Consider the following 25,867-nt stretch of genomic DNA (forward strand, 5'->3'; position numbering starts at 1 on the left):
TGTTTACAGAAGGTCTCAGGGTTGGTGATTTACACTTTAGTTACCAATGACTGCAATGTCAAGCCCAATGGTGGACCATGAGATGAAGGACATTCAAATAATATGTTGTAGGTTGACTGAACTGACGCACCTAGGCTATTTTGCACCAGTCACATTATATGGGGTCCAGCCCCTTATCATAATTAAAATATAACTAATATAACATAACTATAATGTGGAGGACTAAAATACTCTTATCTGGGTTAAAAGCTGAGGCTGTAAAGGGGCACTCAGCACTTGTGTATAGAGTGTGAAGGGTGCTATTTCAAAAAGGAAACTCGCACCAACCCGCATACTGCCTCGGACTCTGATTAGTGATCTCAGTCCACAGGACAAAACACACACAGGCCTACAGAGGATTACTCTGGCAATAGGTTCAGATGCCAGAGCCTCGTTAGTCTGCAAAATGCAGTCTAGGGTGTACTATGTGGAAATGAGGTTGACATTTGGGTGTACTACATGGAAGAGTCACCCCTTACACCCCCATTATAATATGCCCCTCATACTATATGGCATGTGTTGTAAATAACATTTATAATTACGAGGGTTGTTCCGAAAGTTCGTGGACTGATATCACTATTCGGAGTCCGAGGCAGTACGAGGGTTGGTGCGAGTTTCCTTTTCGAAATAGCACCCTTCACACTCTATACACAGATTCCAGAAGCACTAGCTTCTCAAACACATGTTGCAGACCATTTTCTGAGATTTTGTGTAAGATGGTGGATGTGACAGCTTTCACTTCCTGGTTCGTGCTAAACTTCCTTCCATGTAACTCTTTCTTAAGTGTTGAAAATGCCCAGAAATCGCAGGGTGCGAGGTGTGGGCTGTATGGAGGATGGTCAAGAGACTGCCCACTAATTTTCTCCAAAGCTAAAAAAGCTTGCCGTGCCACGTGTGGCTTAGCGTTATCCTGCAGGAGAAACCATTCTTCATGAATGTGGCACCCATCTTGCACAAACACGAGACATTTTCAGGTGTTCCTTAACGATTTTGTGACATCTTGCTATCTTGCTACACCAACATTCAGTTTAGCTGCCAATTCACGAATCGATAAACGTCTATCTTCTTTCAACAATGTGTCTGCTTTCACAATGTTCTCATTGTTCACTCATGTTTTCGCCTTATCCTGCACATTGCATTTACCTTCCTTAAAATGCTTCCACCACTTGAATACGGCCCAATCTGCCCATTGCTTTGTCACCGTAAGCTTCTTTCATCATCTCAAACGTTTCCTGCACTTTTGCGTAACTTCACACAAAATTCAATAACGATCCTTTGTCTGGTAATTATCGGTATATCATTCTCATCCCCCATTGTAATACACTGTGCAGTTCGACTTTTATAGCAAGCAAACAAACAACAGCTGTGCGTTGGTTCACTCGTACATTAACAAAGCACAGCACAGGCTATCTTCACGTGCAACAATCACAGACTCGGCTTACACAGAATTGGCGCAGTGTTGCCAATCCATGAACTTTCAGAATTTCCCTCGTATTTAACAATAAACCAATAAAATGTATTAAATTTCAACCCAAATGGATGAGTTTAAGTGATACACTTCCCCCCCAAAAAGACCTTGAAGTTATAAATGAAACACTTTCATTGCTGTCTATGACCCAAAAGCATTTTTTTACATTGTGTGTGCATGATGACATTGTTTCTGTATTGAAATTTAGAACAATGCTACCAACTAACTCTGTAACATTAGTCAACCAAAAGACGTGCTAAAATTGAGAAGTAATTCAGTTACATTATGTACCCATTACATCAGTAAATTCTGTGTGATGTAATTTTCAGTTATATATTTCTAACTGACACCTTGTGTTACATATGATAGCAACGTGAACCCAGGATCAAACTCTCAGGACCAATCAACAACTAAACTGAATTCAGTGGGGTGCAGGCTGCCAAGCAGCTTCTCGTTGAGTGCAGTGTGGTTATTGCATAGACGTGCATCATCCCTGTTATGATATCCCTGATAACACCAGAGTCTGCTATTTTGCTTTCAAATAGTTCCCCGTTTGCCCTCGCAATGCAATATTAAGAAAATGTTGGATCTTCCACTGAGGATTCAACTGAGGACTGCTTGCAGCAAAAGGCAAGAGTGCCAATCCCTTGGCTACGGGGGAGCTTTTAATTAACGTTGACTGCCACGATGGAGACTTGCGTTGCATTCTCATGGTGGAAATGTTTCAGTGTTTACACACATAAACGGATTTTGAGGATCACCGTGCTTCTAATTTTTGGGCACCTGGGTGGACAAGTCTGGGATGGAAGGGGTAAATTGCTTGTAACATATCTTTCAATGAACTGAGAATAGATTCATGAACGTTTCTTTAGACTTTTCAAAAAGAAAAAGAAAAAAGGTTTTTGAGGATCCCATAAAAAGAGCTTTAGGTCGAGTATAAATTAAAATTTTCATAAATGTCATTTGTTCATTTTGAGTCAACAATTTCGAGGGTCTATAAATTTTAAACTAGTTGATACATCAATTTAAAATTTGGAGATTTTCTTTAAACCTAGATATAGCATTCAGTATACCTAATGTCACTATAATCTGAAAACGTCAGTTGGAAACTGTGTGTTTGGTTGGTGTGAAATTAATCTTTTTTGACATCAACATGTGTTAGAGGAAGGGGGGTGGCAATTGTGAATTATGCTCAGTTAACTGGTTACTTATTTTTACTATTGAATCTTACCCTTAATCTGCCAGAGTGCATAGATGTCTCATTTTCTACTAAACTCAACATCAGTGGTTTATTCAACATTTTCAATCCTGGGGGGGGGGGGGGTAAGGTTATGGGCAAGTGGGACAGTTTGAGTCCACCCAGATGAATGGACCCTAAACTGCTCCTCCCCCACCGACCTTCCCTTGCAGCTAGAGGTCCCTTGCGCGGGATGGCTGTAGGAGGGGAAGGGAACTTAGAAATACGCTTATGGAAGTATTATTTTACTGGTTCTCTTTGGAATATCAAACTTCCAATGGTGTAGAAAGACACATGATCGGAAAAAGAACAGGCTGAAGATTTAATTTGGGGTTGGAAAAGTCAAAATGTCCATTTGATTAGATGTAACTTGAAGTTGAAGTTGCCTCTCCATAAGAAATATACGGGATTCTGTAAATACTTATATTCATCATATTTTTCACAGATCGTATCAACTTGAAAAACAACTTCCACTTCCAACATTGGGAGAAATTCATGCTCCCCTTTTCCTCTGTTGTTTTTTCAATTGCACTTCACATTTCGACGTTATTGAAATAAATGCGAAAGGGTACAGTACGTCTAGAATGAAAAAGGAAGGAAATAAAATGGGCTATTGTGAACATTTTTTAAGGGGGGTGAGAAAATTGGGGGGTAGGGTGTGTGTGTGTGTGTAAATCACTGATCAACATATCACAACCTGCATAAAGAAAGTGCAACTAACCTGGAGCTATCATTATTTCATGCTTCTTCGAGCGAACACGAAGAAATGTGAGGTCATTTGTTGTATCAAGGTCACGAACCACCATCTTTGCCTTTTCACAAAGTTGGCTTAGGAGTCCAGCATATTGTACAGTTGTGTTGTTGTCCATTGTTGTCTTGATTGGGATCCCTGAAAATAAGATTATCCTTAGATGTGTAGCTACCATAAGTAGTTGCATTGAAAGGAAAAGAACCTCATCCATTTACACTTTTACTCAACCACCCAAATTACACTAAAATATACCAAACTCCAAACAATCTCTTTATTTAGTTTGTTCAATATGGTTCGGTGCTATTTCCTACTGTATCTGTTACTATTAAGAAGTAGTTTCAGACTGATATATAGAGCCACATATTTAAGGTGATTTGTACTGAAATCTTGAGCAAATATGACAAACAGTATGTTGCTAAGAACAGCCCTGCTACCTAGTGGTGGTTATGTGGAACCACTTCCAAGACCATGTATTTTCACAACACATATCAGCTCACTAAAAACACACAATTTGCATGTTCCAATACCACAGTTTGAGAATTAAAATCCTGCATATTTCCATTGTAAGTGATGTGTTTAATTACATTGTCACATCATAAAATGTAGCATGATAGAAAAACTAAGAAACTAACATTTTGTCCACCTCTCATGAATATTGTTCATGCATTAAACAGGATACATGGGAAGAAATAAATGCCCATACGTATTGATTGATTTGGTCTATTTTACATTTCATTTCTGCTATTTTTGGTTAATCATGAAGATGAGGGTGAATGACGATATGATGAAAATGATGATGGGACACTCACAAAGAACACACATGCCCAGTAAGGCTAATCGGGACTCGACCTACGGTTTAAAGTGGGATCCGAACCGCTATGTGCCTCCACCAGGTATCGAACCTGGGAGACGTTGATTACAAGGCGACGACGCTACCACTGCACCACCAGGGATGCACCGGACTGGGATTTGAACCTGGTGTCGTACCATACTGTGATTTTACTCCGCCACGGAGGTCAGCCATCTTCATATGGACAAGACACACTGAGCAAGTCACAAAAGTGAGTTTGAACTAGATCACTCAAAGACATGGGGATGTTTTTTTAACAACTTCTCAAGTGTTCGTGAAATGTATGTAGAATATCAGCTTCGTAGTGTGCCACATCATGTTATTTTGCCTGGTGGCAAGATATATGTCAATCATTGTTACTTTACACTGGTACAGGCGCACAGTACTAATTCCAAACCAAATTCAAGCACATACCTTCTGAATTAACAACAATAACGCCAGCAACTCCTTTATGGGACTGGATCCTTTTTAGAGTTTCTTCCACCTCAGCTGCCTAAAACACAAATAATTCATAATTAACACAAATTGAATAAAAAGCAGGGTAGATAAAAATCATGTTTGATGATTTCTTTGGATTTTAAATAGATTTTTTTTTTAAAAAATAAACAGCTTAAAATTGCTTGCATGGTTTTTGGTAACATACACATATACACATGTTCTTTTATAGAAATACTTTTTCTAGTAAACGGCCCAGTTAAACATTTGATCAGTTTGATTAAAACAATTAATTTCATGTATACATTTTTCTGATTCTGATACTGTATATGTGAACCTACTATGGAAATGTTTGTTGAGTGTGTTAATGAAACTATAATAATTTCAGTAACTTTTCTTTGTGAAAATAAAACATTCTGGATGTACTCTATAATTGTAACTAAATTTTTTATAGTATTTGCAGCTGAATTTTCACAATTTTCTTAATGATAGTTTGCAAAGTATCAGCTGCCATGTTTATTTACAGTTTAACATGATTAGTAATTTGCATATTTTTGTACACAAAATGTTTGCTATTCTTGCTTATAAAAAATATTGAATTTTAAATAAAAAGTAAGAAATAAGACAAAATACTTGGGCTGTTCTGGCTCACACTCTCATTTCTCAAGGTTCCCAGTTTGAGTTACAACATGAAAATAAGTGTCCCATTGTGTTCGCTGTCTCATCTCTCTCATCTGCTCATTTTGCTTCACCCTCAGTTTTGCTGTTTATTCAAAAGGCACAAAAACAATGTCAAACAAATTAAAGATAAATACTAGTGCTGAGCTGATACATCAGTATTGGTATTGGCAAGTATCAGTTGGTTATTATTTACGAATTTTGGCCAATACTCTTCTGACGTACTGGTCTTTTGTGAGGCCAGCAAAAAAATTCCACACAATTATCCTGAAAGTTATGCAAAATTCTTATTTTCATTTTGCACCAGTTTTGTGTAAGAAAAAAAACAGTGCATTTCATGAGTATGCAATATGTATTCTGATGTAATTTTGGATGCATTCACAGATTCCATTATTGTCGTACAGAGTTCCCATTCATTTCAACAAATTGTCTGATTTTTCAAATAGCATTACTAATCCAGCTTTGTGGCTTAATCAAACGAACCAAGCTTACTGAAAAAATTAAAAAATAATAGTGCAAAATTTTAAAAATATATATATATATATTTCTACAAAATATCATTCCTTTCTTTAGGATACTTGAGACAACAGCAGAATATTATTCCATACATCAATCCAACATGAGTACACCAGCAGGAACATCGGAGTGTCCTCAGGATATCTCTGACAGGATTTCCAGAAGAGGCCAGCAACACTGGCTACTAAAAGCTGATACGAACTCTCCTGCCAGGTATACCATATAAAGGGTGTCCCAATAAGAATGCATGTTTCAAGTTTGTAATAATTTGCATAATTTATTGAAAAGTGATATAATTTTTATTTAAAAATGAAGTACAGATATTGCCATTAAGTATGAAATACAATATGGAATGAATGTCGCCCACGACTCTTCTGGAAAACTACACTGCCTGACAAAAAAAGTTAAGCACCCAGAAGGAGTGGTTGGACGTGAATGAAACTACATATGCTGAAAGTCCATGTACCTTTATTGAACTGATTACAATATAGTATGCAAGAGTCAAGCCCGTTGGCAGTTACAGGTGGAATGGTGGCGCCAGGTCAGTAGGGTGTCGCACCCACTCTGGCCGCAATGCATGCCCTTATGCGGTTCGGAATAGTGTCAAACAGCCTTTGGACCCTCTCCTGAGGCACGTTCGTCCACAGGTGTTGCAGCTGTCCCTCCAGATCCCGCAGATTGGCACTAGGACGGAGTCCCCGTCCAATGTCATCCCACACATGTTCAATGATGGAGAGGTCCGGGGATCGTGCTGGCCACGGGAGGACCTCAACATGCTCTAGGCAGTCCATAGACACATGGGCTGTGTGTGGGCGTGCATTATCTTGTTGGAACACTGTCCCAGGGTGCTGTGCCATAAGGGGTAGGACGTGTGGACGCAGAATGTCTGTGACGTATCGCTGTGCCGTCAAAGTCTGCCGAAGCACTATTAGAGGTGACCTGAACGCATATCCAATGGCTCCCCACACCATGATGCCAGGGGTCACACCTGTGTGTCTCTCCACAATGTAGGCAGGATGTGCCCTCTGCCCTCGACGCCGCCACACCCGCACACGATGGTCATCGGAGGTCATGGAGAAGCGGGACTCATCACTGAACATGATGCGACGCCATTCGTCCTCTGTCCATGCCTCCCGAGCACGGCACCACACCAACCGCAGGTGTCGGTGTTGTGGTGTCAACGGCAACCGGCACATGGGGCGGTAGGACCCGAATCCGGCGGATGCGAGTCGTCGAGACACTGTGCGGGAACTCACAGGATGTTGTAGAGTGTCCAGTACATGTTCTCGGATGACGGGTGCCGAAGTTGTGGGATCCCGCACTGCTTGGAGCGCCATATGACGGTCCTCCCTCAGGGTGGTGTTTCGTGGTCGACCTGTACCTGCACGACGTGTATGGGTGCCCTCATGTACCCATTGATTCCAACATCGGGCCACTGTGACATCTGAATGGCCCACATGCCTGGCAATTGCCCGATACCACCAACCCGCCTTATGCAGTCCCACAATGCGGCCTCTGTCAAATGCTGTCAATTGCCGGATCGGCTGTCTAACGCGTCTGCGAGGCATCGCCGGTGCTTCGTTTTCCTCTCTGAACTTCGTGCTGCACTGTCTGACTCACAGCAGGTGACTGGTCCCACCTTATCAGCAACAGGAGGTGACGTCACAAATGCCCTCTGGTGGGCGTTCTACACATTACAGATCCTTGTACATCTAATCATTTACTCATACATCAATGGTATGCAGGTATACCGAAATTGGGTAATCTTCGACCACTCCTTCTGGGTGCTTCACTTTTTTTGTCAGCCAGTGTATTACTCTTTTGACAATATTTTTCATCACATTTTTGCACATTTGTGATTCAATTTTGGCAATGATGTGTCAAATCTCTGCTTTCAGCTCCGGAATTGTTCAGGGATTATTGGTGTAGGCTTGGAACTTCCGATACCCAAAAAACTCAATATGCTGACCAAGGCAGAAATTTATTTTATTATAAAACATAAACTAAACGTAACGTTTCAACCTTCTAGCAAGGTCTTCTTCCGACTCTGCACAAAGTACAAATGTAACAAGGTACAAAACAGGACCATATATATAATAGGAATGGGATGATATATTTAAACACACGAGAGAAACAGGGCATGACATAAGAGTGGGATGAGGCTAAGCAGATAGGAAGGGAGAAGAGAATACTAGTGAGAAAATGGAAGGAGTCCAAGGAAATAGAGAAGAAAGGTGAAGAAGACACAATGAACTGGAATGGGGGACTGAAGATAAACAAAGAATGGAAGGTGTTAGAAAGAGTGGAAAGCACAAGGAGAAAGAGGAGAGAAGAAGGAAGAAGAATGAAGGAAAAAGAGCGTGAGATAAAGAGTCCAACCACATTCCAGATGGAAGAAAATGTTTAAGACTTTCAGGTGAAAGTACAGTTGACAAGGGAAAGCTACCTGCTAGAATGTTCCAGAACAACTTTCTAATAGTCTGGAGGGGAGTAATTTTTGTTTATATATATATATATCCTCTTGTTTTGTACCTTGTTACATTTGTACTTTGTGCAGAGTATGAAGAAGACTTTGCTAGAAGGTTGAAACATTATGTTTAGTTTATGTTTTATAATATAGATATAATTCAGATACCCCCATAGGAAGAAATCGGCCTCAATTTTGTATACTTACGGCCGAATCAGTCTGCCATCAGGCAGGCAGAGCGAGAGAGAGAGAGAGTTGAAGTTTGTGCATTAGCACATTTGTAACTACCTTACCCTTCAGGGTATACGAGAGAAACATCCTCTTATCTAAAACCATTACCTTAATGTTAAAAGTGCAAGGTTGTACAGTGACACAAGACATTAAAAAAGGCAAGGCTAGTCTGAAAACTTCCTCTGAGACAGTGTAAGAGGCACGCTCTTCTCAAAAAGCTAATAACATTTGTTAAACCCTGTCATCTCCTCTCGGCATGGATGAAAAACAGTTGGGAAGATTAAAAGTTTGTCTGTGGAAAGTAAAATAAGAATATGCCAGACACTTAAAATAATATTACAGACTGGAGGATCCAGCCCTTGCAGCAAGTGACCACGAGTGAGATAGTCATGTCCGACACGAAGCTGAGTTAAAATGACATCTTGATGGGAGGGGTGGTACGAGGAACACCATGCAACAATGGCTTGTTAGTGCAAACCTTGCTCCCCATTACCTCATCCTACCAAGTGTCAATACCTCCGTAGCTGGTAGAAGGTGAACAAGAACATCGCTCACCACTTCAGAAGACTTGGCAGCAGCATCGGCTGAGAGAAAAATTTTGTCTACAATGCACATTACAATTATGGCATGTGTTAAATGCATTTTGGAAACGCAGTGATCATTTTGTTCGTAACTCCATGGTGAAACAGACTTTTGAGAGGCAGAGCCTGGTAGTAGATATTTCTTTGGGTGGTGTGGTCAGTGTATCAAGTCCAATCTCTATAGTTATCTCCATTTATCAGGGTTACCACGATTTTTTGATTATGAAATTCTTCCAGACATGTTCATAATCATGATTTTTGCTTTTGAATCTTGTATTTTTCAATTAAATATATAATCCGTTAATTATTATGAATATTCACCTTCACAACTTGTGTTTAGCAAATTTCATTCCACACACACAAGAACACATAAAAATTCAAAGTGTAAAATGTAAAATTACAATCAGCATAAAACGTATTGGGTGCTACAATCACATGCATCTAGCCTTCAGGCTAAGGTAACAGAGGTACATTATTTCACCATAACAGATCTCCACAATATAAAAACAACAGAAAAAGTTCATACCATACATAATTTTTCATTTTCTGGCAGATTTATAGTGTCATAGAAAATGCTGTTTTTTCCTTACATTTATAAGTACACAGCATCTGGAGAAATTTTTGTTGCATATAGGAATTCTATAGGAAATGCCAAACAAGACTACGATCTATAAAATAATAGACGATAACCTCATCTTCACCAACCTCTTATTACAGAAATTTGAAGGAAGCATAATTTTGCAGAGGACAGAGAATCATAAGAATGAAAGAAACAAGTTTCTAAACTGAATCTTTGGTGGGAGTGGAATCACAAGAACCAAATCCAGAAGTGGAAGTGAACTGCTTGTTCATTTTGCAACTCTCTTGCAGACTCCAAAATGCATGTAAATTCCAGACAATCTGCAAAATTCCCTGACATTTCCCTGTTTTCCAGGTTTTCCACATGAGTAGCAACCCTGTTTATAGACGGTATAATATTACAGAGTTCCCATTCATTTTGCAAAACAAAATTTCCTGACTTGACCAGATACCTTTAAATAGATTTCCAGACTACCCTATAATGATGTGACATACCATTAATACACCTTCCAGGGTGTGAAATCTTGGGGGGATGGGGGGGGGTATTTCCCCCACCAACAATCTTGGCCTAGAAAATCCCCCGCAAATATTTCCGGGGGGGGGGGGGAGACATTTGTTACAACAAACAAAAGATAAGCAATTACTTTTAATTTCAAATATACTGTACTAAAATTATATTGAAAACCTACACAAATTAGTGTAGTTGTGAGTGTTCAATGCTTTTTCTCTCTCAAGAGATCAAGAATGTAAAACAATAACAACTATGAAATCTAATTGATTTATATTTACATAGAGCAACAACTAAATAAAAACTTACACACAATAAAACCACTTCAACTATTTAATAATGTATTAACATCTTTAACCAGTTAGTAAAGGAAGTAGTTTGCTATATTATAATATCTGATATACATAAAAGTAACAAATTTATTTCATTGTGTGTAATTAATAATAATACTATTTCTAATTACTAATTTATTTTTACTTTTAATAGCATTATAAATATGTATATTGTATAATTTATATGTATGTTTGTGGGGAGGGGGGTTTGTAGATTAAGATATTTCTCCCCCCACCAGTCTTAAATGATTTCACACCCTGATACCTTTGTGATTTAATCAAACTAACCAAGTTTATTCAACATTTACAAAAAAATAATTATGAAAAATGAAATAATGTATTTGTACAAAATATATTTTCTTTTCTTTAGGAAACTTGAGGAAATGGCAGCATATTGTCCCATACCTCAATCCAACATGGATACACCAGCAGGGCCATCAGTGTTCCTTGGAGAGAGCTCACATTTGCATTTCCTGAAGGGGCCAGGAATACTTGCAATGGTAGAATATAATTCCATACATCAATCCAACGTGGGTACACTAGCAGGGATATCAGTGTTCCCAGGGGATAGCTCAGACTTGCATTTCCAGAAGAGGACAGGAATACTTCCACAAACTAAAAGCAACTATGAACTCTATCAGGTACCCTACCATATACATTGTTCAATACAGATCAGCATGTCTGGATTTATATGTGGAGGCTCAGGGCTAAGAATATCATGATAATCCCAAAACACTAATATGTTATAAATTTTATGATGCCGATGAATAAATTGGAATTTTAATCCACTATTTCGTGGTCCAACCGCATCATCACAGAGTAGAGACACAGACTATTGAAGATGGCATCAGTACATTGCAGTGTAGCCAGAAATAAGAGAGAGTTGAAGGGCATTGCTTACTGTGCTACAGTGTTTACTGTATTTTGGTTGTGGGTGGGGACATGGAAAAGGGTGGCTAGGTTGAGTCCGGGTGGTATAGTGGCATGCATGCCTGATATGTAGTCCCCTTCTCATAACCTGTGTGAAGAGGTGTCTGTGCATGGGAGTAATAGGTGGATAATGGCCACACGGAAACAGTTATTGAAGGTGGTGTTATGGCTGTTGGGTGGAGTCTTGTATGGAAGAACGGTGGTTTTTGATTCTGAGGTTCAAGGGGGTGGAGGTTTCGCTAAGGCAGAAGTTACCACAGATTTAACAGATGCCCTTAGGGGGAAGAGTTAACTTACCAGCTGTGATAGGGAACTGGAGGGTGGGGGAGGTGATGAATATGGGACAGATCTTACACCTGGGTTTGTTGAACCTGTGTGCTAGGGGGGAAGGAGGGGGTTGATGTATTTCGGGCCAAGTTGTTCTCGAGTTTAGGTTAAGAGGGGCGATGGAAGATGGCCCTCGGTTTGTCCCAAAAGATATCCCTGGTGTCAGGATCACTGTGAGGGATGGGAAGGAGGGTGTGTTTGATTTTCATAAGGTGAGGGTGGTATTGGGTGATCAGATTTGTTGGTGTTGGGTTGTTTGGTGCCAATGTGGGAAGTGGCTCTGGTAATTTGTTTGTTGATGAGGGTGGAGGGGTAGCCATGGTTAGGTAGAGCTTGGTGTAGGCATAGGTTGTAGTCTTAGTGGGATGAGTTGAGAGCTAGCTAGAATGATTATTCTAATTGACTGCGTTCCTATTTTTGTGAATGAATAACTATTTGAAGAAAAATAACGGGCTTGTAATGATAGTGCACTGTAAAAGCATATGAGTGTTAAAGGATTAATAATAATAATAATAATAATAATAATAATAATAATAATCCGTTGCGCAACAGCCCATGAAGGGCGTAGGCATACCTACCAACTGCCGGTCTCCCTCCCACGCTTTCCTTCGTCACCTCTAACCGTGGAGATCTTCAACCAGTATTGGAATAGTCGGGGGGTCAGCCCGACGTATCCCCAGCCGTTATAGTAGGTCTTCTCTACCGGATCACGCTCACTCACTCGGAGCTCCCCAATTTCCTCACGATGGTGGGTTGCCACCGGCCCTATACGTAGGCCGAATAAATTCCGACCAGAGCCAGATTCGAAACCTACGCCGTCCCGCAGCGAACGATCTCAAGACGAGTGAACGCCTTAAACCGCTCGGCTACAGAGGAGGACTTAAAGGATTAATATGATTATATTTTCTTGGTTTGGATTAGTGTTTTTCTTTGCTCCAAGCCTTACATTAAGATACAATGAAACAAGTGAAGTAATTATTTTTCAAAGAAACAACTATAAACTGTACCGGGCATGGGTATTCAGGAGGAGAGCAAGGGTAGGGTTACCAGACATCGCCCATTCACAGGACATGTCATATATATTCTAGCCTTATGTCTGACATCAAGGAGGAATTTGAAAAATTTGTTTCAGTCGAACAAAGAGAAATCAGAGGGAAAAATCATAAAAAATAAGTATATGGACTGTACTTCCAAACTCAATAGTGAAATTTATCTTAATGCAGCCATTGCAAAACAAAAAAAAATCAGAAAAAAGACAAGCTCTTAATGAACAAACTTTTAGGATGATATTCTGTTTACATCACTGTTCAATACCAGAGTGGAATTTCTTGCTTTGGGTTTCATGTACCTGTACAAGTAATCATGGAACTTGCACTGTGTTTCCTATTCTTATTTAATACAAGCCGATTGGCCGGCACTGCCAGGGTATTTATTTATCGCAATCTTCTATTAGAGTTGTCCGTGGGAGAAACATGGCGATCTTAAATCCACTCTGCATTACTTAATAGACTGACCCTGTGACTTGTTGATCGTGATCGAAAAAGCAAGTGTGTGTCTCTCTCAAATGTCATTGTGAATGTCACCAATTAGCTTAGACTAACTAACCAATTAACTCCCTAGCCTTCTTAAACCTGAAGGTTCATGGCTGCAGCAACACAGGCCTTCCATCTTTCCCTATCTTGAGCAAGTTCTATATACTCTTTTCCATTCCTACCGATTTCCCTTAGGTCCATCTCAACGTTGTCCCTCCATCTTCGTCTTGGCCTTCCTACAGGTCTCTTACCATCAGGTTTCCCAACAAGAATCCTGTAAACTCCTCTTTCCTCTCCCATTCGTGCCACATGGCCTGCCCACCTAAGTCTTCTTGATTTAATTATTCTAATAATATCTGGACATGAATACAAATTATGTAGTTCTAAATTATGTAACCTTCTCCACTCACCTGTCTCCTCATCCCTTTTAGGTCCAAAGATTTTCCTAAGGATCTTATTTTCAAATACTCTCAATTTATGTTCCTCTTTCAATGTAAGGGACCAAGTTTCACATCCATACAATACTACAGGCAAAATTACGGTTTTGTATATTTTCCAATTAGCTTAGTGAGTCCGAAAACTATGGATTCGACAGTAATGTAGGTCATTTTTTACATTTTATTTTTCACCTCCTCTCACCCCCCATGCCGATAGTTGATGAACTTGGAGTTGAACGGCATTCATAGTGTCACTATTCATTTTATCGACCCTAAAAACTATGGATCCACACCAATATTGGTCGTTTTCGATTATTTTTACGTCACCCCCTTCCCACCCCCACCCATAGGGGTGCCAGAGGTTTGAACAGCATTCGTAGTGTCACTATTCATCTTATCGACCCCGAAAATTATGGATTTCACACTAATATCAGTCTTTTTCGATTATTTTTACATGTCACCCCCTTCCCACCCCACCCCAGGGGTGTCTTACCCGCACAGTATTTCTTTCCAGATTGCAAGTCATACGTGTACCAAGTTTGGTTGAAATTGCTCCAGGCATTTGAGAGTTATGCCGGAACAAACATACGCACACACACATACATCCATTTTTATATAGAAGAATAGATTTTCATTGTAAAACCGGGGGTATACAGAATAAAATTACTGAACAAAAAATACCCCAAATGAAACATCTGGAACCATTTCAAGTTATATTACGGACATTATGTTTATTATATAGCTGAATATTTGTTTTACATTCTAAGCAATGTCAGCACAATGGACTGATGAGAGAAATAAATTTCTCATAAAATCTGTAGAAGGTTTGGTATTGAACTGGCTCAATATAATTTTACACAATTTGACTGTTCAGAATTTTATAAGTATATCTTTACTTTAAGTAACAGTTTACTATATCGGAAACACATTGAAATCGAATATTTCGTGTTTCGCATCGTTCGTACTTACCAATTGTATATTGCGGAACATAGTTCAAGGTGCCATTATGCTTTTTACACGAAAAAAAACAACACAATTTTTCACAGAGAGTAATTTCTTTGACTCCTTTTTTCGCTTCCCTAACAGAGAATATGGCGGGCAAATCTTGACTTCCGTAGTGTGTATGCAGTGTTTCCAACCTTCTTCACGGAAAAATACCTACTATCATGTTCGTCACATGTGCAAATTGTACATTATTCAAGGGTAGCTGACGGATAGCTCCACGAACCATTCACGGATAGCCCCACCAACCATTATGCACGGTAGCTGACCGATAGCCCTACGAACCATTCACGAATAGCCCCACGAACCATTTCCGATAAGGTTAGCCAAGCACACTTAAAAAAAAAGGGGGGGGTTGGAAACACTGACAGGGGCTTACGTCATCAAACGTACGCAGCATCCGGTTGTCGTAGGGCAAACAAATGAAAGCAATGGCAATTGTGCGTCGGTGAGATATTTCTCTCTAAAAATACATGATTTCCCCATCAAATATATTCCATGATGAAAGAAAATACCTCGACAAATGTTCTAAACCATGGAGAAACTCATTTCCGTAAGTAGTTTCTTGTGTAAAATTGAAGAAATGTGTTTCCCATATAGTAAACTGTTGCCTGATGTCTGTCCTAGATTTTGACTTAAAGTCCTGCATTTTCAGACAGCAGGTCCAACTTCCCCTCTCCCCTTGGAGAATTAATATGAAACTAAAATTCCTGGCAGCAAATAATAAAGAGGTTTTCTCGGGCAATCAACCAGATGATTTCTGGATTTTCCATGTAATTCTATCTTTCACTTGCCTTTCTATTCTTTAGGCCACACAACAAAACATGTTGCTCCCAAGCAAATCATCACTGTACCATCACAATTCCACAACTGAGATCTATCCACCAAATGGGTAAGTTTCTCAACTTTCGATACTAAAAATTGTTCTGGACTCTTTCAGGTATTTTCTAATATACATTTAGTTTATTAATTTATTATTATGGGACAGATCTCCGTATCTGACAACACTAGCAGGTCAAAATTTTGTCAACAGACGCACGCAACATGTGCTCAAATATTGGCCATACATTTACGTGAGAAATCATAAATATGATTTTGTACCAAAATTGGACTCTTGAGAGAATCGCATGTTGCTCCTGGCTACCCTGAATTCTCTTCCCTCTGCATTTATGAATCACCTTTACCATTTCCTGACAAGCTCCGCCAGCTGAGTTGGAGTGGCAGGGTTGCCAGGTGCATAGAAATTTACACTTAAAAGTAAAATTTTCCTACCAAAATTAATCCTAAACTTTGTAATTGTAGAACCAGTACATGATCCTTTTGTTTATTGGATGTTGGTATATGTTCATTAACTCACCACGCACCTTAAATAATCAGGATTATGTAAAATTCCTTGGCATATATTTAGATACAAAATTAAACTGGTCAGTTCATACCCAGGAACTATGTAAGAAACTTGCCCGTGTCTTATATGTATTGCGGAAATTAAAAAGGTCTGTAAGTGAGGAAATGATGATCTCTGTGTACTACGATCTTTTCCATTGACACTTACTGTATGGAAATTTACTATGGGGAAACTCTACAGGTGCAAAGGAAGTCTTTAAATGACCAAAGAAGGCTATATGTTGTATTAAAAGAGTACAGGATATGGAGTCATGTAAGGAATTCTTTAAGGAATAATGTATTATGACAGTGCCCTCTATAAATATTTATCATAGTTTAATGTACAAAAAGGAAAACCTCCCCAGTTTTAGGTTGCGTTCTAATGTACATGACTATAATACAAGGCACAATCTGAATATAGAAATGCCGTACGGTAGACTATGCAAGACTCAACAAAATTTTAAATATAATGGAATGAGATTATTCAATTTGCTACCAGCTTCTATACGTAATTTAGAAAACAAGCAGTTTGCTAAACACATTAATAATATATTAGTACGATATTGTATATATAGTGTCACGGAATTTGAAGAACACTTCCGTCAGGGCCTGTAAAATGTAAATGTCTACTTATAATGCATCACAGAGCTGTAAAATGGGTTTTTGTACATGGCTTGTATTGTAATCAAAATAGAGTACTATTTTCCAATTGCTTTCGCTGTAATAAAACATGTACAGCCCACCGCTCAGGAGAAGATCCCTGACGGAAGTCAAGTGACGTAGAGGCAGGCGACTCCAATATTATGGTTGGGGGAGTGCACCCTGGGTCAGAAACAAGCACTGTGGTCTCGCTGTAAGCTTTAAGGCTTGATTCACATCTATGCTCAAATCACTGTCCGCACACTGTCAGGGGGTATTCACATTAGCAGTAAAGGTATGATCATCGTCAATCTGGTGTTGATTTCTTGACAGAGTACGCCGATTTTTCTATTTTTTTTAAAAAAATAAAGAGCCTGCCGATTGTACTACCTACAATCTTTAAGATATTTTCAACGACGGAATTGGCTGTTACAGTACTGGCGTTCGTTCGAAGCAAATGGCAAAGAGAAAAAGAGTTGCAAAAGCGGAGAACGTTTATTTGCACTTACAATGTGCGAAGCTACAAATGTCAACAATGGTAAACATTACTTTGTCGGTCTAGGTTTGGCATGAAAATTCTCGGGATGATTGTTTCATATCGACACTGTTGATCATTTCTTTTATTCGAAGGTTTCAGACACAACACGCCTAAATAATCTACAACTACCATAACTCTTACAACACTACGAAAAATCCCAAAGAAATCACAATTAAACACCCACACAGAAGCACTTCCACAACGACAATGACCGCAGCGGAACACTTCCTTCTATCCCTAAAATCTGCAAATAGACCAGTCTTCCCCTGTTCCTCTGCACGCCCTCTCCCCTCATTTGGAGATCTTCTCGTGAGCAGTGAGCTGTAGTTTAATTTGCAAACTGTATTGTTGACTGTGTAATATTTTAATATGTATTTTTAATTTTCTTTTCTTTTGTATTTTTTTATATTAACATTTATATACTTATTATGACGAAGTCTATTGCAATCATGTTGTCTAATGACTAATAAAGTATTCTATTCTATTATTTTTATGGGTTGGTGAAGGTAATATTTGTTATTCAGTTTCTAATGTAACCTGCTATAGAGCTGGCCTACGTGTCTGGGAAGGCCAGCTTTTCAGAAGGCTAGTAGTTTAAAAACTTGCCCGGAGGGGAGAAAAAAGAAGTTGTTTACTGGCTTCCTTTCGAATCCCCTATATAAGGGATTCTATAGAGTAGTGGGGATTGGCATTTTTTTGTTGCTTGGGCAAGAGGAGAGATCTAGGAAAGTTCTGTCGATGCTGGTAGTGGCTGTGGCTAGTTTGGGAGGCTAGTGGTCATGGGTCAACCACTTTCATGGAGATAGTACTGATGGCCTCGGCCAATGTACAAATCTCGTTTGCACCCAAGTTTTAATTTTATAACATATTGTGATGTGCCTATTACTTACAGCTAATTAACAGAAATGTTAAAAAGATCAGATATCAATTACTTAAATGTGCGAGTACGAAATGTCGATCAAAACAACGTTTCAGAGGTCATAACTGCCTCCTTCTTCAGTTTAATACGTATTCCTAGACACCTGACATAAACCGTTGGCAGGCGACTTGTACCTCCACAAGAAATCCGAACACAAAGTCAAATGTTTACCTTAATTTTTTCATCCGAGCTGAAAGATTATGTAGTGATGAAAAGAAAAAAGAAAAAGAGGAAGCATAGATAAAGAGGGTGGGTATAAAAAATGAGTATACAATACTGGATATGGAAAAGGTGGGCAAAAAAGTGAGGAAAATAATGAGGGAACGCTCCCACAGCGTTAAAGAGGAAGTAAAAGACGAAACCAGGGTAGAAAAGGGTGGAAAAGAAACTCATTTTGTCGGAATCTCCTATCGGAAAGGTGTCTCCGAAAGAATTGAAAAACAGAGAGGATATGGCGTAAAATGCTTTCGGGGAAGGGGATAGGCATGATAACCCAGAAGGGCAAAAGGAAGTTTATAAGATTGGATGAGAATGTGGGAGAGAAAATACGTGGGACAGACGGAGAGAAGCATGCGCATCAGGTGGGGTTAACATGACAAGGATATACCCAAAACTGGACTATCAGAGCACATATTAGTGGACATAAGATCGCAACAAGGGAAGTTATCAAGAAAGTGAACAATAACAAATTGGATAGGAATGTTTATGAAACAGCCTGTATGTGCACAGATAATTGGAATAAACTTAATACAGAAGATGGCAATTTGGAAGACGGATGGATAGCATCTTTCAAAAAATGGGACAAAGCTGTAAATAATAATGCTAAGATGGGTTTCCATGTTACATCCGAGGTCAAGAGGGCCGACGAGGTGGAAAATGAGTTCACCTTGGACTGGTGAGGCACCAGTTTCAAGAGGGGAAAACTACGGAGGGGAAGGTAGCATCCATCTTCGTGTCGAGCATATGCTGCACAATAGCTTCTCCCAAGCACTGGCCAGGTGACTTCTAACAGCTGCTTAGGATGTTTCTTTTAAGTGTTTTTAGAATATGAAACGCACGGTTTTAGATTTGAGGTTTATTTGTGTGTGGGTTACAGCTACAATGCGGTTTTTTTTTCCATAAGTGTTTTTTTTACCATAACCTTCTACCTGTATCCTCAACTAACACCTTTTTTAACGTGACACCATGTCAGGTGTCTAGGAATACGTATTAACCTGAAGGAAGCAGTCATGACCTCCGAAACGTTGTTTTGATCTACATTTTGTACTCACACATGTAAGTAATTGATCGTTTTAATGTTTTTCTTTTAATTTTATATTAAAGAAACAGCATTTTTAGTAGTGGCTGTGGTTATTCTGAGAGGCTGTATTGTTAGCGTTTTTATGTTTTTGCATTTTATTCGCCTGTTGCAGTAACGGAACAAGTAACTGGTACATCCAAGGCTGGTTACTGTCTAACAGAGAGAAAAGGAGTAAAACAACTTCCATTTTTTTTCAAAATTGATTACCAATTTTGGCCTTAAATTTCAGCCATTTTCATTAGAGATGGTGAACAAAGACACACAACTTGCTGGACTGATATGCATTCTGGACAAAATCTCGGGTCTTAGTACAATTTCTGTGAACTAAAAGTGAACGAACATTACAGTAAAGCTTCTCCCACTTATTCAACAATTCTAACAATATCATGTGTACTCATATTAGTGGTAATTTGTGACTGTTTTAGGGCGATTTGTTAAAAAACATAGCTGTATGTCAATGGGATATTTAAATATTATGTTTAACATGTATTGATTATGCTGTGTAACAATTTTCATTGTGGTAAAACCTGGGACTCCCTATCAAAAAATTACCCACCTCCGAAGTGACATGGAAGCCTATTGGGGCTCTTTTATCATTCATATTGTCCCACTTTTTAAAAAAGCTAATCCATACATCATCCAAATTGCAGTCGTCTCGGTTCAGTTTTCTGCTTCCCGCACAAATAAGTGCAGTTTCGTATTCGCTCCTATCCAATTTACTGTTACTTCTTTTGATAACCTCCCTTTTTATTATTCTATGCCCACTGATTATTACATGCTCTGCAAGCCCCGTTTTCGGATCCCTTTCCTTGATACTCTTATCGTGTTCCCCCCATCTAACATGCATGTTCCTGCCGGTTTGTCCAATATATTCCATATTGCAGTTGCACTTGATCCTATAAACCCCTTTTTGTTCATCGTGGTTACTTCGGATTTTTACCCCCCCCCCCTCTTATCTGTGAAATGCTTTTCAATATTTCTAGGGGCTTTCGTCCCGCATTTCACACCATACTTTTTCACTGTCTTTTCAATTTTCTCCGTGGGTCCTTTACAGTATGGGATCCCAACATAGTGAACTTTACTATCAAACTTTACCACATCAAATTTCTCCTTTCCTAATCTGCTATCAGAATCGGAGTTCTCTTTCGCGATATTCTTCTTCGCTCTTCTGGCGAACACATTCATTTCATATTCGGAGTACCCGTTCTTCAATCCTACCTCAATTATTAATGATATTTCCTTTTCTTTTTCCACGGCATTATTACATAACCTCTCAGCCCTTACAAAAAAGTTTAAATGAACATTCGATTTAACCCTACTAGAATGTTCGGATCCTTTATTAATATAAAGATTGCCTGCTAAAGGTTTATGAAACACCCCCTTTCTTATTCCCTTTTCAGTTTTAGTAATCCTTAGGTACAGGTAGTTAATTTTACCATCTACCAAGTTCTCCCTGGTGAAGCCTATTCTGTCTTCTAAAAGGTAAAGTGTTCCCCTGTGCTTAGCACCACGCCATGAAGGCGTATAGGGGGTGTGGGGGTAACGCCCCACACTTTCTTGATCCGGTCGTGAGTGGGGGTGATGTGATCAGCATCACGCCCCTGACCGCCTTTACCCCCCAGGGTTTCCCCCAGGTACCCATGTTATTCGACGCTGGGTAGGCGCCGGGGCCGCTTCCACCGTTAGAAAAGTTCCCGGATTTGAACCGGCCGGGGATCGAACCCGGGACCTTGAGCATGGTAGTCAGACGCGTTACCGACTGAGCCACCGCGGTCTTCTTGTTTCTCTAATTCAGCAAAAACAGTATTAAGATCCCTTTCTTTTCCAATTATAAGGATATCGTCTATATATCTACCATAATATTTTATGCTTACTCCTACTTGTTCCATAACAGCTTTTTCTAGGTACTAATGCAAGAAAATGTTTGGGGCAAAACCCGATATCGGGTTGCCCATCGCTAACCCTTCTTTTTGTTGAAAAATCTTAACGTTCATGCGGAAATAATTGTACCCGGTTTCAAGAAAAAACCACCTGACGTATTCCCATGCTACTAATATATCCATGCCATGGTCTAATAGCCACCTCTGAAGGCAACCAGCAGCTTTCTCTCTCGGTACACTAGGGTACAAATTTATTACATCGAAGCTACTAATTTGGTCATCGCTCCCAATTTCTAACCCTTTAATAGACTTTTTGGTACTAATCTGATATTCCCTGGAAAGATTTCTTCATTTTCACAAAAGAAGCTACTTACCGTAATAAGTTCCTGTAGCATTGTCTAACATCTGGAAGGTGTTTTGTGTGATGTGGGAATGTTTCATAGCGGAAATTCATGTTCATTGTTGAAAATTAATTCTCCGACGGAGAATAGCATTTGGCACGTACACCTTCGTACATCATCACACGTCGTGATTGTGTTTTGTTCATGTTCATTGGGTATCGAGGATCCAGTGGATTTTAAATTTAATTGAACACGGGATTGTGAAGAAAGGAAAGGAATGTCGAAAATGTGGCAGTGAATGTAAGCTACTCGTTAGAAGGAATGGACTGTGGGTATGTGCCTAATATGACGTGTTGTGGATGCGTGGTGAAATTCAGGTATGCTTTCCGTATCCTGGAAACGGATTTCTTCAAATTTAAAAGTTTGGGACCCATTTGGGGGCAGGTGACTCCGGCCAATTTCTAACATGCCTTTAACAGGGACTCTATAGAGAAAGCCGGGGAGTCGGAGCAGAGCGGAGGTGGGGCCACGATAGCAGTAGGGGGAGGTAGGTCAATTACCACAGTGGCGGAGCCCGGAATCGGTGGAAGATTTGGACTCAAAAATTTCAAACGAAAATAAATTTTTTTTTGTTTAAATTTTCCACCAATTCCAGGATGGATAGCCCCAAAAACCATTCATGGATAGTGCCACGAAACATTGCAATTTTCTTCGTAAAACAATGCGAAAAAATTTGATCAGATAAGCTTTGTTCACAGGTATTTCTTGGGTTCCGAAGGTTGAAACACTGCATAACAAATGAAAATCGACAAAACACAAGCACGAGGCGTGATTATGTAGGAAGGTGTACGTGCCATATTCTGTCTCAGGCAAGCGAAAACACTACAACGAAAAAGTACTCGTAATGTGAAAAATTGCAATTACTTTGATAAAAAAAAACGTGAATACACCTTCAAGAATGTTCCGCGAAGCAGATAGGGGTACTACTTTACTATACCGGAGACACCTATCAATGATTTATTTCGCAATTTTTTACATTGCTAACGTATTATTCTGCATTGCGGAACATTTCTTTAGGTGAAATAATGAATTTCTAACGAAAATAATGTCTATTTCTTACATTAACGAGTACTTACTGTTGTTCGTTATTTCCCACAAACCATCCACGGGTAGCCCCAAAAACCATTGACGTTAGCCCAAAAATTCACGATAGCCCCACAAACCATCACGGGGACGAGGTATGCCTACTAGGTTAGGTTAGGCCTGTTAGGTTAGGTTCCATTAGCACTCATTTCGTTCAATTTAGTATATACGGACAATACGAGAGCGTAATGTGCTCTCATGCAGAAAGCAAATGGCAGCAGCAGCAATAGCACGTCAGAAATAGATTTTCACAGAAAACCACATGCATTCGCATTAAAATGGATCAAAACTACATTCCCGAACATCAACAACGCTACAGAAAATGATTTGCGTAAGTACTTTCTCCTGTAAATTTGAAGAAATCCGTCTCCGGTATAGTAAAGTGTTACCCAGATAGGTAAGTACGAATGTCAAAAATTGACAAAACGAAGAAGTTATAGGTGTCCGGGGAATATCAGATTTTTACTGCCTTTTTTACCTCAAAGGAGTTTCTAATGCTATACTGAGTCTTAACATTAATCTTCTTAATTCTTTTAATTAACTCTTTTGCCAATCCAAACCCAACCAATCTAGTATCCTCGCATGACCCTTCTCCGATGTGGCTTGATGTTCCGAGCCTAAAATACGACCACCTGAAGGAAGCAGTAAAGTTTCCGAAACGTAGTTTACAACGAATACATACTCACTCACGTAAGTAGACGAAATTCAATACTCTAACGTATTTTTGTTATTTCAATCGTTCGCCGTATGTTCCACCCATGCGAGCACGTAACACAGGGAATCTGAGACCCGTTCGCTCGCTTACTACGCAGCGGCAACCATTAGGCTTCGCCGTGTTTGGCTTTGATGAGTGTGCCACCTGTTTCGAAAACGACCCAAAACGAAAAAATTAGCACTGCAGAATACCATAAGAATTCCACCACACCATGGCAACTGAACAAAGACGATTGGTTCAGCGGTTCATGTGACCCTCCATGGCTTTCGACAGAAAAGACAAAAATAGAATTTCCAAGTCAGTTCCTTGGCCGGAACCACTGTAATGTGGATACCCTCTCATCGAGAGCAGAGCATTAGGGGACAGTGACCCGAGTGTTGCTTGAGCATAGATGTGAATCAAGCCTAAGATATCAAAGACCGCCTGGATCTCTTCATAGACTACTCAAGAGCTACTGCTCAAAGTGAAAATTAAATGTGGGTAAACACATACTATGAGAATAATAGCCTTCTGAGAGAACAAGCGACTAACCAACCTCGTACCCAACGACCCAGGCTCGAGTTCTCGACTTTTTGTGTGTGTATTTGTTATTGCGTAGACCTTCAAAAGTTTCAGCTAAATATCTTTCAGCCTCAGACCTCATTGGGACTAACCTAAGGAGAAATCACACCGATTCAAAAAAAGAAAATACGACAATTCTCTCGAAACATGTTATCTCACATCGTCGGAATTACCAATATTAACAGCATCGATATTATTCTGTAGAGGAAGATTACATTTATGACACACTCTTAGATGGGAGGCCAGACGGATAGACAAACAAATAGGCCAAGAGAAAGAATACAATGTAAATCACAGTGTCCAATTGTACAAACTGCGAACCCATAAACTAGCTTTTGACTATGATTACTTGAAAACGGAATAAAAAGACGATTGATTTGCTCAAACTTGAGCAATACATACATACCATCTTTCTTGAATTTTACGAAATATAAGCCTCCTGAACGATCATAGAATAAACGATTGACAAGTGAGGGCAAACCACGTGAAGTATAAGTAACAACGTTATCCATACTTATCCCATTTCGGCGAGTTATGTTTTTTCTTCAAATATACAGATATATCCTTCAAATATTAAGACTGAAGTTGAAGATAGTAGCTAACTGATATTATGTAACAATCATGTAAATGTTTAGTAGAACTTAGAATAAGTTAATGTGTTAATTTCTTCTCGTGTGTGCCACTGGATAAATTGAAGTGCCTGCCAACCAAAACTGAACATTGCCATCAAGATGTAGCACAGATTTGCAGCTTGTAGCCTGTGCCACCTTCCAATTCAAAAAACACTGTACGAAGGTCGAAAGCAAAGAAAGATTCTACATGTGCGTATTAAAATAGGATTGTGCGAGAAATAATATTGATGGTACAAAGTGTCAGGAATTGCGTTAGAAATTAACGGGGCAAGTATATAATAAACAGTGCTTTTTAGTAGAAATAAGAACCAAAGGTCTTGATAATGCCTTCTGTGTGATCGTAATGATCTTCGACGGCTTTTGTTAGAGCCGCATTTTTATGTTGATTTGGCAACATGATACACTCATGTATTAAGTCTAAATATATGCAGCTTGATAAACTTTGAACAATCTTTCAGAAAATGGGTTTACATTTGTATTGGCTAAAATAAATTACGAAATTTTTCAATGGTAGGTCTTTCTTTAATATCTCAAGTACAACACATACGATCCGCTATTGTTTCTACATCTAGTGCAATCTATTTGCTGTCTGTCTTGAACACTTTTTCCCTCGTTTTTCGATATTGCTTTTCTCCAAAAATTGTTTTAGACGACATTATGCTTCCAGTGTCAACGTTCATCTCCGAACAGTACTAGAAAGAATCAGGCCCACAATCGTGGTGGCATTACTAGCTGCACTTTTTGACACACTAGCCCCGTCTAGTTGGCTGCACTTGTTGCCACTCGGTGCAGTGCAGGTGTGTCCAGTGTCAGAGTGGTGCAAGGAAATTACGTTCAACCAACTAGACGGAAAGTGGTGTTCAAGTTCAGAAGATTCAACAAATGCCTGTCTGCTCCTTTAAAGGGTCATTTGATT

General features: G+C 39.4%; 2 protein-coding genes across 4 annotated transcripts in view; one reads left to right on the forward strand and one right to left on the reverse strand.

Moving 5' to 3' along the window:
- The window catches only part of LOC145980097 (dynein light chain roadblock-type 2-like), a 36,834-nt gene extending 11,992 nt beyond the window's left edge, over positions 1-24,842 (reverse strand). The window contains exons 1-3 of one of the 2 annotated variants that reach the window (XM_083113099.1): positions 24,493-24,522; positions 4,760-4,838; positions 3,466-3,633 (exon numbers count right to left, since the gene is read on the reverse strand). In XM_083113099.1, the coding sequence (XP_082969225.1) occupies positions 3,466-3,633; positions 4,760-4,838; positions 24,493-24,507 (262 nt within the window). In that variant the 5' untranslated portion in view covers positions 24,508-24,522. Of the gene's footprint in view, positions 1-3,465; positions 3,634-4,759; positions 4,839-24,492; positions 24,523-24,725 lie in introns of those variants that run through there. The other variant, XM_083113100.1, reaches the window with a different exon arrangement.
- Cse1 (chromosome segregation 1) overlaps positions 6,132-25,867 on the forward strand; it is a 117,398-nt gene continuing 97,662 nt past the window's right edge. The window contains exons 1-3 of one of the 2 annotated variants that reach the window (XM_083113097.1): positions 6,132-6,187; positions 11,043-11,313; positions 15,710-15,792. In XM_083113097.1, the coding sequence (XP_082969223.1) occupies positions 11,056-11,313; positions 15,710-15,792 (341 nt within the window). In that variant the 5' untranslated portion in view covers positions 6,132-6,187; positions 11,043-11,055. Of the gene's footprint in view, positions 6,188-11,042; positions 11,314-15,709; positions 15,793-25,050; positions 25,219-25,867 lie in introns of those variants that run through there. The other variant, XM_083113098.1, reaches the window with a different exon arrangement.

Source organism: Lepisma saccharinum, chromosome 27 (genome assembly GCF_977018435.1).
Source record: "Lepisma saccharinum chromosome 27, izLepSacc3.1, whole genome shotgun sequence".
Taxonomy (NCBI): Eukaryota; Metazoa; Arthropoda; class Insecta; order Zygentoma; family Lepismatidae; genus Lepisma; species Lepisma saccharinum.